A 13567-nucleotide genomic window follows, 5' to 3' on the forward strand; every position below is an offset into this window, starting at 1 on the left:
CTCCAATGGTGATGATGTCCGAGAAGAGTGTCGTCGTGTTCCCTATCATTTTATCGTAATAGGGACCAGTCAACGAGTTGATGAATAAGGACACCGTCTCCTTATCCGACAGCGGGGGCTCTATCTGTGCCGCCAACTCCCTCCAACGTTGGGCGTACGCCTTGAAGGATTCATCGTTCTTTTTACTCAAGGCTTGAAGATCAGACCTATCGGGTGTTAGGTCGATGTTGTATTTGTAGCGCTTGAGGAAGGCGTCGGCCAACTGCCTCCATGTGTGTACTAGATTTCCATCTAGCTGCATGTACCAGTTGAGTGCAGTTTCAGCTAAGCTCTCTTGAAAGCAGTGGATCAAAAGCTTTTCATTTGTGGCATATGCAGCCATCTTGCGACAGTACATGGTGAGATGACTTTTAGGGCAAGTCGATCCCACATACTTTGGGAAATCCGGCACTTTAAATTTAGGAGGGAATTGAATGTCCCTCACTAAACACATGTCGGCGGCATCCTTAACGTCAAAGTCATGCCCCTCCATAGCCCTTAGCCGATCCTCGAGGGCATGGAATTGTTCCTTTGAGACCTCGGGCTCTTTTATTATAATTCCTGCCCCAAGGGGTACGGCGTTTGGAGGATCTTTTTCATGCTCTTCCTCCTCTCCCTCATGATGGGACCCATGATCACTATGATGAGAATCATGGATGTTGTGATGACGCATGAGTTCCATCATTTGCGCCATCTGCTCTTTAAGCTGTGAAAGCTCGGTTGTGAGCTTCTTGTTTTGCTCCTCCAATGCTTCCATTTTCTTGATTTTCCGTGCGCGCGTAAGGACAGAGAGATGACCAGCCACTTTCTAAAAATGAATATTTAATCTAATTAATTTATGGAATGAATACGCTCTTGACATGAGCTTGATAACCCTCCATTTTTAAGGCGCTGCCTTTTTAAAATAGAGTGTTACCACCCTCCTTGACTCATGATCTCTCCTCAACGGAGAATCTCTATAGTCATGGGTCTCTTTCACTCATGTCAAGGGGTATTGGTGATCCTAAAAATGTATGTTTTTATGAGGATGCATGATGTCTTATTGGTAATGATGTACATGCTCCTTACTTTTATTATATTTTCATACATGGTCTTTCCTCTCATGTCATGGTTTTTTATGCATGGGGATCATGTTTAGACCTTATCACGAGGTTATTTATTAATGCACAAACAATTGCACATAAGCATTTACACAATCAATTCACTCATCCACGAACAGTCACGAGCGAATCACGAGGTAGGGGTCTCCTGCAGAAAAGTGCATATTCAAGGAGGATCTAACTGTTCTCACTTGGTCAAAGGCCCCCAAGGTGCCCCCATTATAGGGACCCAATTCCTCTCGTCGTAGGTCGATGGAAAGTTCCAACGCACCGTCGGACTCAAGTTCATGGTTATCACCTTGAGTGATGTTTTCCGACAACGGTCTACGGGCACCTATAGACCCATTCGACAACCGGCCGTACTAACATCCACTCCCTATGGTTAATCACTCATGCCCCCGGGTATAGAGGGAACTGTTGTGTGCAAAGGTTTGTGTGCAGTTTTTATCTCAAACATTTGCGGAATTTAAACATACAACAGTTATTTTAAAGCCATATAATAAATCATGTTATCATACAAGCAAGGGGTAATAAAGTAATTTTAACTATTATTTGTTAAAAATAATCTGTCACTAAATGGGACTGACTCTCGAGGCTTCCCCAGTGGAGTCGCCATCTGTCGCCACCGGCCCGAAACCGGGCTTTCGGCATTCGCGAAGGATGGTTGGACTCGTTTATTTGTTTAAAAAATAGTGGATTGCTATAATGACTTATTCTCAAACTGAGACCTCGTCAAACGAGCAATTTTATTAAAAGGCTCACTAATCCATATTAATCCCAAGCGGGACCCTCCATGGATTAGTGGTTTTCATAAAAGGAGGGTTCGTGGAGTCGCCACCAATGTTTTACTCAAAACATTGGAAAAAGGGATAAGGCAATTGATTTAAAAATCAACTTTGGCCACTACAACCAGAGTTGGGTAAGGGAGTCGGTTACGCGTGGGGAAGGTGTTAGCACCCCACGGCGCCCCTTTCGGGTTCCCTATGACAGATTATTTTTAAAAGAACAGTACAAAATTACTAAATTACCCCTATTTATTCTAAGCAATTATAAATTGACTATCTACATGATGACAGTTTAAATATGCACACAGAAAGCAGTAAAAGGAAGGATTGAAGGGAAACCTCTTGAAGCGTGCTTTTATATATTGCAAAGGACTGGGAAGCGTTTTGGCGTTCCCTCGCTCTACAAGCCCGCTCCTCGCTCTCCTAGAACAAAATTTTAACTAAGGGAATCAAAAAGATTTCCCCTCGACTAAGTTCGATCCTCAAGCAAAATGGCTCGGGGCTCAAGAACTTCGTCGGATCGACTCCCAGAGAGATTTCTAGGGCAGAACACTGCTCAAAAACCCCAGAATACTCAAGGAGGGAGTCAAAACTGAGTGAAAAAGTGTGGAATGACGTCCAATTGACGTCATATTTATAGGGAATAGGCGCAATACGGCCTACAGGGGCAATACGGCCGTATTGAAATTTTTGAACTTCAATACGGTCGTATTGAAGTTCAATACGGTCGTATTGAAATTCAGAAATTTCAATACGCCCGTATTGAGTTCGCTGCGGTTGTATTGAAGTGTCAATACGGTCGTATTGACTTCAGTACGACCGCATTGAGGTGCCAATACGGTCGTATTGACTTCAGTACGGCCGTATTGGGCTTTTTCCCTCCACTTCCTTATTTTGAGCTATTCTAAGACCTCTAGACCTACAGAGAACCCTCCTAGGGCCTTCGAGGAGTCCTTCTGGCTGATTATCCTTCAGTCTTCGAGAGTCTTCAAGCTTTATTTCCGACCCGGACAATTTTAGGGGTCTACAAGGAAAAATTGCTTGTGTATGGCAGCGGTCAACAGAAAAAGTCGAAAAATCGACAAAAAAGGCAAAAATACAAAAAAAGCCAAAAATCAACAAAAAAAGGCGAAATACAGAAAACCCAACAAATTGTACAAAATAACTGAGCCTGGAGAGGCTTGCCGAAATAATACTCCCACAGAATAATTGAGCCTGGAGAGGCTTGCCGAAATAATACTCGTACAGAATAATTGAGCCTGGAGAGGCTTGCCGAAATAATACTCGTACAGAATAACTGAGCCTGGAGAGGCTCGCCGAAATAATACTCTCTCAGAATAACTGAGCCTGGAGAGGCTTGCCGAAACAATACTCTCTCAGAATAATTGAGCCTGGAGAGGCTTGCTGAAATAATACTCCCCAACTGTACAGAATAAATGAGCCTGGAGAGGCTCGCAGAAATAATACTCCCCAGAGAAACCTCAGGTTAAGCTCATGGAACAAATCCCCAGCGAGAGCTATCAAAGCAAGATCGTCAAAATCCCCAATGGAAGCGCGATCATCCAAAGCAAAATATTCAGTCAAAGGACTTGAAACTTCCTCAGTGGAAGATAGCTCTCTGACTCAAGCGCTGAGTGAGGCTAAGCCTGTAGAGGCTTCCTAAATAATACTCTGGGATACATAAGATCCCCAAATCCCCAGTCGCCTACTCAAGAGGCACCCCTACAAAAGGAGAAAAATAAAAAAAATATATCGATAAGTATTCCCCAAGCGGAATTTGGGCGTACAGCCAACCACTAAACATCAAGATGATTTGCCTAACAGAAGAGGTCAATCAAGAATCAAATGACAAGATCCCCCAGTGGATAAAAGCCTACACAGAGGCTACAAAATCAGAAAATCAAAGAGAGACACCCGAATAAGGATAACCGGGATACTCCACCAACGTCAAAGGACGTCAGCCAAACATAAGGCATCGCTCAATTCAAGAAGAGCATCTGTGTCTACACCCCAAGGAGTCAGAAATTCCCCATGGGTACCAACTATGCAAATGCAAGTTGGGGCACAAGAACCTATGAATGACTGCACATCCCCTAGACGGATCCCTGCGTTATCCAACCCTCAGTGGCACAAAATCAGAAAAAACCATCGAAACAGCATAGTGGACTGTGGAGACAAAAAATCATCTCAGATCCCTGGAGAGGGTAAACTCGCATTGCCGAAGTGATCAGAAGACACGGACGCAGACCCTGGAAAGGGCAAACTCGATTGCCTAGGTCGTCAGAGACAACCGAAGCAAAGTCTGGAGAGATGATGAGGACATGGGCAAGGATTTAGGAGCACTCAAAGGACTTGGAGGACCAATGACTAGGGCGAGGACTAAAAAGGCCAAAGATGCTTTGCAACAAGTTACGGCCCTCATTCTTGAAGAAATGCCTAAAGATGAAAACAAGGCCAAGATGGTGAATTGTATCAAGGATTATGAAGCCTAATTACTCTATGGTGTTCTTAGTAATTGTAATTAGTAAATAAAGGCCAAAAACTCTTGTTAAAGTGGCTGCCAACTCTTTTTGGGCTGCACCACTTATTGGGCTAGTTTTTTTAAGCAAGTTATTTTTATCAAATAAGGCCCAAAACCTTTGGGATGAGTCAGCCATGAGGCATACCAGAGGGGTGCACGAATTTAGCATGTGTTTTATTTAATGTTTTAGTGGTCATAATTGTTAGGCTTAGTGGAAGTTCAATAATTGCCCACTAAAGTGTTTTTTTATAATATTTTGTCATTAGTGGTCATAATTCAGGCTTAGTGGAGTCCATTATTTGTCCACTAATGTAAGTGAAGGTTGTTGATTGTAAGCTATATAAGCTGCCCATGGGGATGAACAAAATCAGATCAGAATTTGAGTTTTAATTACTGAGAGTAATTCTCTAATTGTTCTTGAGTGATTCAAGAGTTTGGGCATATCAAAGGATAAACCACAATTCTTTGTGTGAAGCCTTTTCCTTGGAAGAGTGATTCTTCCTTCATTCATTTTTTTTACTGTATCCTTTTACCTTCATTTCTAGCATTCTAATTCCAGAAAATTAAGTTCCAGATTTTTGAACCCAAAAGATCCTTCTTCATTCCTTGTGCAAATTAGGAATCCTATCATTTGGTATCAAGAGCTCCGGTTTTTTTTGGGTCATCCACATCATTTGCTGGAATTTCTTTGCGTAACATCTTTCCTTATTATTTCTCATTACCATTGATATTACCTTAGTGTTCTTTCTTTATTTCTGAACCATTGCAAAAATTAGGCCTGAATAGTATTAAAAAAAAAAATTCGTGAATATATAAAAAAAAAAAAAAAAAAAGTTGTGGCTGAATGGTTCATGCGTTTAGAACACTTAAGACTCAAAATTTAAGGTAATATTTCGGTTGGGTTGAAGGGTGTTACTAACTTATCTAAAATTCCAGTTTTTGATTCCTAAGTTTCCTTGTTTTCTTTTTGAATTTTAGGTGACTGTTTTGTATTCCTTTCTTTTTTTTTTTAAGCCTACCCTGAACCTTGCTTTTAACACAAAATATCAAATTTGTGGTTTGTTCTTTGTGTTGTCTATTTTTGAATTGCTTTAAAAAAAAAAAAAAAGGAGTGATCTTTTTACGAGTGTAAACACGTGAGAAGAGTGGTGAGGTCCTATTTTCTTTGTGTTTGTTAGTACTCTTGTTTTTTTTGAAGATGGCAGATGGAGATCATTTGGATGGAACACAAAGACTCTTGTTCGACGCTATTAATGCTCAAATGCAAAGATTATTGAGAGAAAACAATGAGGAGTTGTATGGAAGAATTGAACGATTAGAGAATTATGAACATCATGAAGAAGAAAGGAGAGGAAGAATTGGTGGTGCTCCTAGGCAAAACAGAATTGAAGGTATTAAACTTAATGTTCCTCCATTTAAGGGGAAGAGTGATCCGGAAGCCTATGTGGAATGGGAACTCAAAATAGAACATATTTTCACTTGTAACAATTATGATGAAGAGCAAAAGGTGAAACTTGCAGCAGCTGAGTTCTCAGACTATGCACTTGTGTGGTGGAATAAGTTGAAAAGAGAAAGGTTGAGAAATGAAGAGCCTTTGGTGGAGACTTGGGCTGAAATGAAAAAGCTCATGAGGAAACGTTATGTGCCAGCTAGCTATGCTAGAGATGTGAAATTTAAACTTCAAAAATTGTCACAAGGCACCAAGGGAGTTGAAGAGTATTACAAAGAATTGGACTTGCTCATGATGCAAGCCAATGTTGAAGAAGATCCGGAACTAACCATGGCTCGTTTTATTAATGGTTTGAATAATGATATTCGTGATGTTGTTGAATTGCAGGAATTTGTTGATATAGAAGATTTGTTGCACAAATCCATTCAAGTGGAACAACAACTCAAAAGAAAAAGTGTGACCAAGAAGAGTTCTTCTAATTATAATTCCTTTAGTTGGAAGGACAAAAATAAGAAGGAGGTGACTGCCACTTCAAGCAATCCAGCATCTACTTCTCATGTAAAATCATCCTCTAAGACCTTAGAACAGCCTCAAAAGAAGAGTAAAGACATAAAATGTTTTAAGTGTCAAGGCATGGGTCATTATGCCTATGAGTGTCCTACCAAAAGGACCATGGTTCTCAAGGAGAATGGGGATTACACTAGCCAATCTGATGTTAGTGAAGAAGAGGAAGGTGACATTGAGGAGGAGGAGGAGGCCCTTGAGGGAGATTTATTGATGATAAGGAGAATGATGGGTAGTCAAATGAGTCCTTTAGAAATAAGCCAAAGGGAGAATATTTTCCACACAAGGTGTTCCATCAATGGAAAGGTTTGCATGGTGATTATTGATGGAGGGAGTTGCGCTAATGTGGCTAGTGCTAGATTAGTGTCAAAGCTAAATTTAGACACTAAACCACATCCTAGACCATATAAACTTCAGTGGCTTAGTGAGGATGGAGAGGTGCAAGTGAGGCAGCAAGTAGAAGTGGAGATTTCCATTGGAAAATACAAAGATAAGGTGCTATGTGATGTAGTTCCAATGGAGGCCAGCCACATACTTTTAGGAAGGCCTTGGCAATTTGACACTAAAGCCATCCATGATGGCTATTCCAATAAGATTTCTTTTGTGCACCAAAATAAAAAGATTGTCCTCAAGCCTTTGAGTCCTAAAGAGGTGTGTGAGGATCAATTGAGGATGAGAGAAAAGATTTCTTTGGAGAGAAAAGAAAGTGATCTTGAGAAAAAGAGTGAACAAAAATTTAAAAAAAAGAAAAGGAGTGAAACACTTGAGAGAAGAGAGAGTCTTTTGGCAACAAAGAGTGAGGTGAAGAGGTTGTTCCTTGCTAAACAGCCCCTTTATCTAATGTATTGCAAAAATCAGATTTTAAACACTAACACTTTTGATGAATTGGAAATACCTTCTAGTGTTAAATCTCTTTTGCAGGAATTTCGTGATGTTTTTCCATCAAGCATACCAAGTGGACTACCACCTTTGAGGGGAATTGAACACCAAATTGATCTCATTCCAGGAGCTTCTTTACCCAATAAGCCAGCTTATAGAAGCAATCCACAAGAAACGCAAGAAATACAAAAGCAAGTGGATGAACTCATGGCCAAAGGATGGGTAAGAAATAGCATGAGTCCTTGTGCTGTTCCAGTAATTTTGGTCCCTAAAAAAGATGGTACATGGAGAATGTGTTCTGATTGTAGGGCTCTAAATAACATCACCATAAAATATAGGCACCCAATTCCTAGACTTGATGATTTGCTTGATGAATTGCATGGTGCAAGTTTTTTCTCTAAAATTGATTTGAAAAGTGGGTATAATCAAATTAGAATTAGAGAGGGTGATGAATGGAAAACTGCTTTTAAAACAAAATATGGTTTGTATGAGTGGTTGGTTATGCCTTTTGGCTTAACTAATGCACCCAGTACTTTCATGAGATTGATGAACCATGTTTTGAGGGAATTTATTGGCAAATTTGTTGTAGTATATTTTGATGATATTCTTGTCTATAGCACTTCTCTTGAATTGCATGTGGAACATTTGAAATCTGTTTTGAATGTGCTTAAGGAAGAACATTTGTTTGCCAATCTTGAAAAATGTGTGTTTTGTACTGATCATGTTGTATTCCTTGGTTTTGTTGTAAGTTCTAAAGGAGTACAAGTAGATGAGGAAAAGGTTAAGGCCATCCAAGAATGGCCCACACCTAAATCCGTGAGTGAAGTGAGAAGTTTCCATGGTTTGGCAAGTTTTTATAGGAGGTTTGTTAAGGACTTTAGCACCTTGGCAGCACCTCTTAATGAAGTAGTAAAGAAACATGTGGGTTTTAAGTGGGGAGAGAAACAAGAGGAAGCCTTTGTTGCTCTTAAGCAAAGGTTAACCAATGCGCCTATTCTTGCTTTACCAAACTTTGCTAAATCTTTTGAAATTGAATGTGATGCTTCCAATGTTGGTATTGGGGCTGTGTTGTTACAAGAAGGCCATCCAATTGCTTATTTTAGTGAAAAATTACGTGGGGCTGCCCTTAACTTTTCCACTTATGATAAGGAATTGTATGCCTTGGTAAGAGCTTTGAAAACATGGCAACACTATCTTTTTCCCAAAGAATTTGTAATACATAGTGATCATGAGTCCCTAAGGTATTTGAAGGGACAAGGCAAGCTTAACAAGAGGCATGCCAAGTGGGTGGAGTTTTTGGAACAATTTCCCTATGTCATAAAACATAAAAGGGGCAAAGGGAACATTGTGGCTGATGCTTTATCAAGGAGACATACATTACTTTCCACTCTTGAAACTAAATTGCTTGGATTTGAATCTTTGAAAGAAATGTATGCTTCTGATGAAACTTTTGGTGAAATATATGCTGCATGTGAGAAATTATCTCAAAATGGGTATTTTAAGCACAATGGGTTTTTATTTAAAGAAAACAAATTGTGTGTGCCTGCATGTTCCATTAGAGAATTGCTTGTTAGTGAATCACATGGTGGTGGTTTGATGGGGCACTTTGGGATTAAAAAGACTTTGGAAATTTTACAAGAACATTTCTTTTGGCCTCATATGAAACGTGATGTGCAAAAATTTTGTGAACATTGTGTTGTGTGCAAAATGGCTAAATCTAAATCATTACCGCAAGGATTGTATACTCCTTTGCCAACTCCTGAATATCCTTGGATTGACATATCTATGGACTTTGTGTTAGGACTGCCTAGAACAAAGAATGGCAAAGATTCTATTTTTGTGGTTGTTGACAGGTTCTCAAAAATGGCACATTTCATACCTTGCAAAAAGGTAGATGATGCGTGTCATGTGGCTGATTTGTTTTTCAAAGAAGTTGTGAGACTTCACGGTGTGCCAAGGAGTATTGTAAGTGATAGGGATGCTAAATTCCTTAGTCATTTTTGGAGGACTTTGTGGGGAAAGATAGGTACTAAATTATTATTTTCAACAACTTGTCACCCACAAACTGATGGACAAACTGAGGTAGTCAATAGAACTTTGGGAACCTTGCTTAGGACTGTTTTAAAAAAAAATATTAAGTATTGGGAAGCAAGTTTGCCTCATGTTGAATTTGCATATAATAGGGCTGTCCATAGCACCACAAATTGTTCACCTTTTGAGGTTGTGTATGGTTTTAGCCCATTGACTCCTCTTGATTTATTGCCTATGCCTAACATTTCTGTTTTTAAACATAAAGAAGGGCAGGCCAAAGCAGACTATGTGAAGAAGTTACACGAACGTGTGAAGGCTCAAATTGAGAAGAAAAATGAGAGCTACGCAAAACATGCTAACAAAGGGCGAAAGAAAGTTGTGTTTCAACCTGGTGATTGGGTTTGGGTACACATGAGAAAGGAAAGATTTCCGGAACAAAGGAAATCAAAGCTTTTGCCAAGAGGGGATGGTCCATTTCAAGTACTTGAAAGAATAAATGACAATGCTTACAAGATTGAATTGCCCGGTGAGTACAATGTTAGTTCCACTTTTAATGTTTCTGATTTATCTCTCTTTGATGTAGAAGATGGAGACTTTGATTTGAGGACAAATTCTTCTCAAGAGGGAGGGAATGATGAGGACATGGGCAAGGATTTAGGAGCACTCAAAGGACTTGGAGGACCAATGACTAGGGCGAGGACTAAAAAGGCCAAAGATGCTTTGCAACAAGTTACGGCCCTCATTCTTGAAGAAATGCCTAAAGATGAAAACAAGGCCAAGATGGTGAATTGTATCAAGGATTATGAAGCCTAATTACTCTATGGTGTTCTTAGTAATTGTAATTAGTAAATAAAGGCCAAAAACTCTTGTTAAAGTGGCTGCCAACTCTTTTTGGGCTGCACCACTTATTGGGCTAGTTTTTTAAGCAAGTTATTTTTATCAAATAAGGCCCAAAACCTTTGGGATGAGTCAGCCATGAGGCATACCAGAGGGGTGCACGAATTTAGCATGTGTTTTATTTAATGTTTTAGTGGTCATAATTGTTAGGCTTAGTGGAAGTTCAATAATTGCCCACTAAAGTGTTTTTTTATAATATTTTGTCATTAGTGGTCATAATTCAGGCTTAGTGGAGTCCATTATTTGTCCACTAATGTAAGTGAAGGTTGTTGATTGTAAGCTATATAAGCTGCCCATGGGGATGAACAAAATCAGATCAGAATTTGAGTTTTAATTACTGAGAGTAATTCTCTAATTGTTCTTGAGTGATTCAAGAGTTTGGGCATATCAAAGGATAAACCACAATTCTTTGTGTGAAGCCTTTTCCTTGGAAGAGTGATTCTTCCTTCATTCATTTTTTTTACTGTATCCTTTTACCTTCATTTCTAGCATTCTAATTCCAGAAAATTAAGTTCCAGATTTTTGAACCCAAAAGATCCTTCTTCATTCCTTGTGCAAATTAGGAATCCTATCAAGAGACGGTACTCAAAGTTTGGAGAGACGGTACTCAAAGTCTGGAGAGACGGTACTCAAAGTCTGGAGAGACGGTACTCAAAGTCTGGAGAGACGGTACTCAGAGTCTGGAGAGACGGTACTCAAAGTCTGGAGAGACGGTACTCAAAGTCTGGAGAGACGGTACTCAGAGTCTGGAGAGACGGTACTCAGAGTCTGGAGAGACGGTACTCAGAGTCTGGAGAGACGGTACTCAAAGTCTGGAAAGACGGTACTCAGAGTCTGGAGAGACGGTACTCAGAGTCTGGAGAGACGGTACTCAGAGTCTGGAGAGACGGTACTCAGAGTCTGGAGAGACGGTACTCAGAGTCTGGAGAGACGGTACTCAGAGTCTGGAGAGACGGTACTCAAAGTCTGGAGAGACAGTACTCAAAGTCTGGAGAGACAGTACTCAAAGTCTGGAGAGACGGTACTCAAAGTCTGGAGAGACGGTACTCAGAGTCTGGAGAGACGGTACTCAGAGTCTGGAGAGACGGTACTCAGAGTCTGGAGAGACGGTACTCAAAGTCTGGAGAGACGGTACTCAAAGTCTGGAGAGACGGTACTCAAAGTCTGGAGAGACGGTACTCAGAGTCTGGAGAGACGGTACTCAGAGTCTGGAGAGACGGTACTCAGAGTCTGGAGAGACGGTACTCAGAGTCTGGAGAGACGGTACTCAGAGTCTGGAGAGACGGTACTCAAAGTCTGGAGAGACGGTACTCAAGGTCTGGAGAGACGGTACTCAAAGTCTGGAGAGACGGTACTCAAGGTCTGGAGAGACAGTACTCAACCATCAGCGTCGTCAGAGGCACGTTGGTGTTCAACTTTCAGCTCGGGCGTCGAGTGAAGTTGACCCTGGAGAGGGTAAACTTAGCTACCGAGGTTGTCAGAAGCGCCGAGGTATGCAACAACCTGGAGAGGCTACTCAACAATTTTCCACCGGAAGACGCTACAAGTCAGAAGGTTGGCACATCACCCGGACAATTGGGTCAACTCCTTTACTTGTCAGCCGGTACACCAAAAGGCCGTCCGACTAAGTAAAGGGGGGGCAGCTGTAGACCCCTAAAATTGTCCGGGTCGGAAATAAAGCTTGAAGACTCTTGAGGACTGAAGGAAAGTCAGCCAGAAGGACTCATGGAAGGCCCTAGGAGGATTCTCTGTAGGTCTAGAGGTCTTGTAATAAGCTCAAAATAAGGAAGTGGAGGGAATGAAGCCCAATACGGCCTCCCAAAAGTTCAGTACGACCGTATTGAACATTTTGAACTACAATACGGCCGCACTGAACTCAATACGTCCGGATTGAAGTTTCTGAACTTCACTACGGCCGCACTGAACTCAATACGGCTGTATTGAGGTTTTTTGAACTTCAATACGGCCGTACTGAATTCAATACGGCCGTATTGTAGTTCAAAAACTCAATACGGGCCGTATTGACCCCCAGAGGCCGTACTGCGCCTCATCCCTATAAATATGACGTCAATTGGACGTCATGGAACACTTATACACAGTTTTGACTCCCTCCTTGAGTATTCTGGGGTTTTTGAGCAGTGTTCTGCCCTAGAAATCTCTCTGGGAGTCGATCCGACGAAGTTCTTGAGTCACGAGCCATTTGCTTGAGTCTCGAACTTAGTCGAAGGGAAATCTTTTTGATTTCCATAGTAAAGATTAATTTTTAGGGAAGGAGCGAGCGAGCGTGTAGTGGGAGGGAGCGCCAAAAAGCCTCCTAACATCTGTTTAGATATATAAAAGCACGCTTCAAGAGGTTTTCCTTAAAATCCCTTCTTTTATTGCTTTCTGATTGTCGCATATTTAATTTTGTCATCATATAGATATTTAATTTATAATCGTTTATAATAAATATTTTAGTAATTTTGCACTGTTATTTATGAAATAATCCGTCATAGGGAACCCGAAAGGGGCGTTGTGGGGTGCTAACACCTTCCCCGCACGTAACCGACTCCCTTACCCGACTCTGGTTGTAATGACCAAGGTTGATTTATGAAATCAATTGCCTTATCCCTTTTTCCAATGTTTTGAGTAAAACATTGGTGGCGACTCCAAGAACCCTACCTTTTGCGAAAACCACTAATCCATGGAGGGTCCCGCTTGGGGTTAACATGGATTGGTGAACCATTTTAATAAAATTGTTAGTTCGACAAGGTCTCAGTTTGAGAATAAGTCGTTCTAACAATCCACCACTTTTCAAAACATTAAAAGGAGTCCGACCATCGTCCCGAATGCCAAGGTCCGTTTCGGCGGGTGGCGACAACCATGAAATGAAATTCCTACTCTAATGGCCGGAAATACAAGGCCTAAAAGAAATACAAAGCCCTAAGGCCCAACCCTACACTACTCCTACTCTACTTGGGCTTGAATCAAAGCCCAACGAAACAATGTGATGGGCTTTCCTTGAGATTGGGCCCACTCCTCTTGGATCCTCTTTGCCATAGCCCTAGTAGTTGGGCCCTTGGCCCATGGGCCTCCTCCATCATCCCCTCCCTCTTGAAGAGGATTTGTCCTCAAATCCAAAGCATCCTCCTCTTGAATAGCAAGTCCTGTAAAGAGAGACAAATCAGAAACATTAAAACTAGGACTAACACCATATTCAGAAGGGAGATCTAGGACATAGGCATTATTATTTATTTAGCTAAGGACTTGAAAGGGTCCATCTCCTCTAAGACTAAGCTTGGACTTTCTTTTGGAAGGAAAC

The 13567-nt window shown here is 41.0% G+C and overlaps 1 protein-coding gene across 1 annotated transcript; it reads left to right on the top strand.

Annotated features, from left to right (window-relative positions):
• The first annotated feature begins 5554 nt into the window (after positions 1-5554).
• On the top strand, positions 5555-9797 carry LOC145951667 (uncharacterized). Its single transcript, XM_083063367.1, has 2 exons — positions 5555-7560; positions 9635-9797. The coding sequence occupies exons 1-2, from the start codon at positions 5644-5646 to the stop codon at positions 9659-9661; spliced, it is 1944 nt and encodes a 647-aa protein (XP_082919493.1). The 5' UTR covers positions 5555-5643; the 3' UTR covers positions 9662-9797.
• The last annotated feature ends 3770 nt before the right edge of the window (positions 9798-13567 follow it).

Source organism: Cajanus cajan, chromosome 9 (genome assembly GCF_000230855.2).
Source record: "Cajanus cajan strain Asha chromosome 9, NIPB_CcT2T_4, whole genome shotgun sequence".
Taxonomy (NCBI): domain Eukaryota; kingdom Viridiplantae; phylum Streptophyta; class Magnoliopsida; order Fabales; family Fabaceae; genus Cajanus; species Cajanus cajan.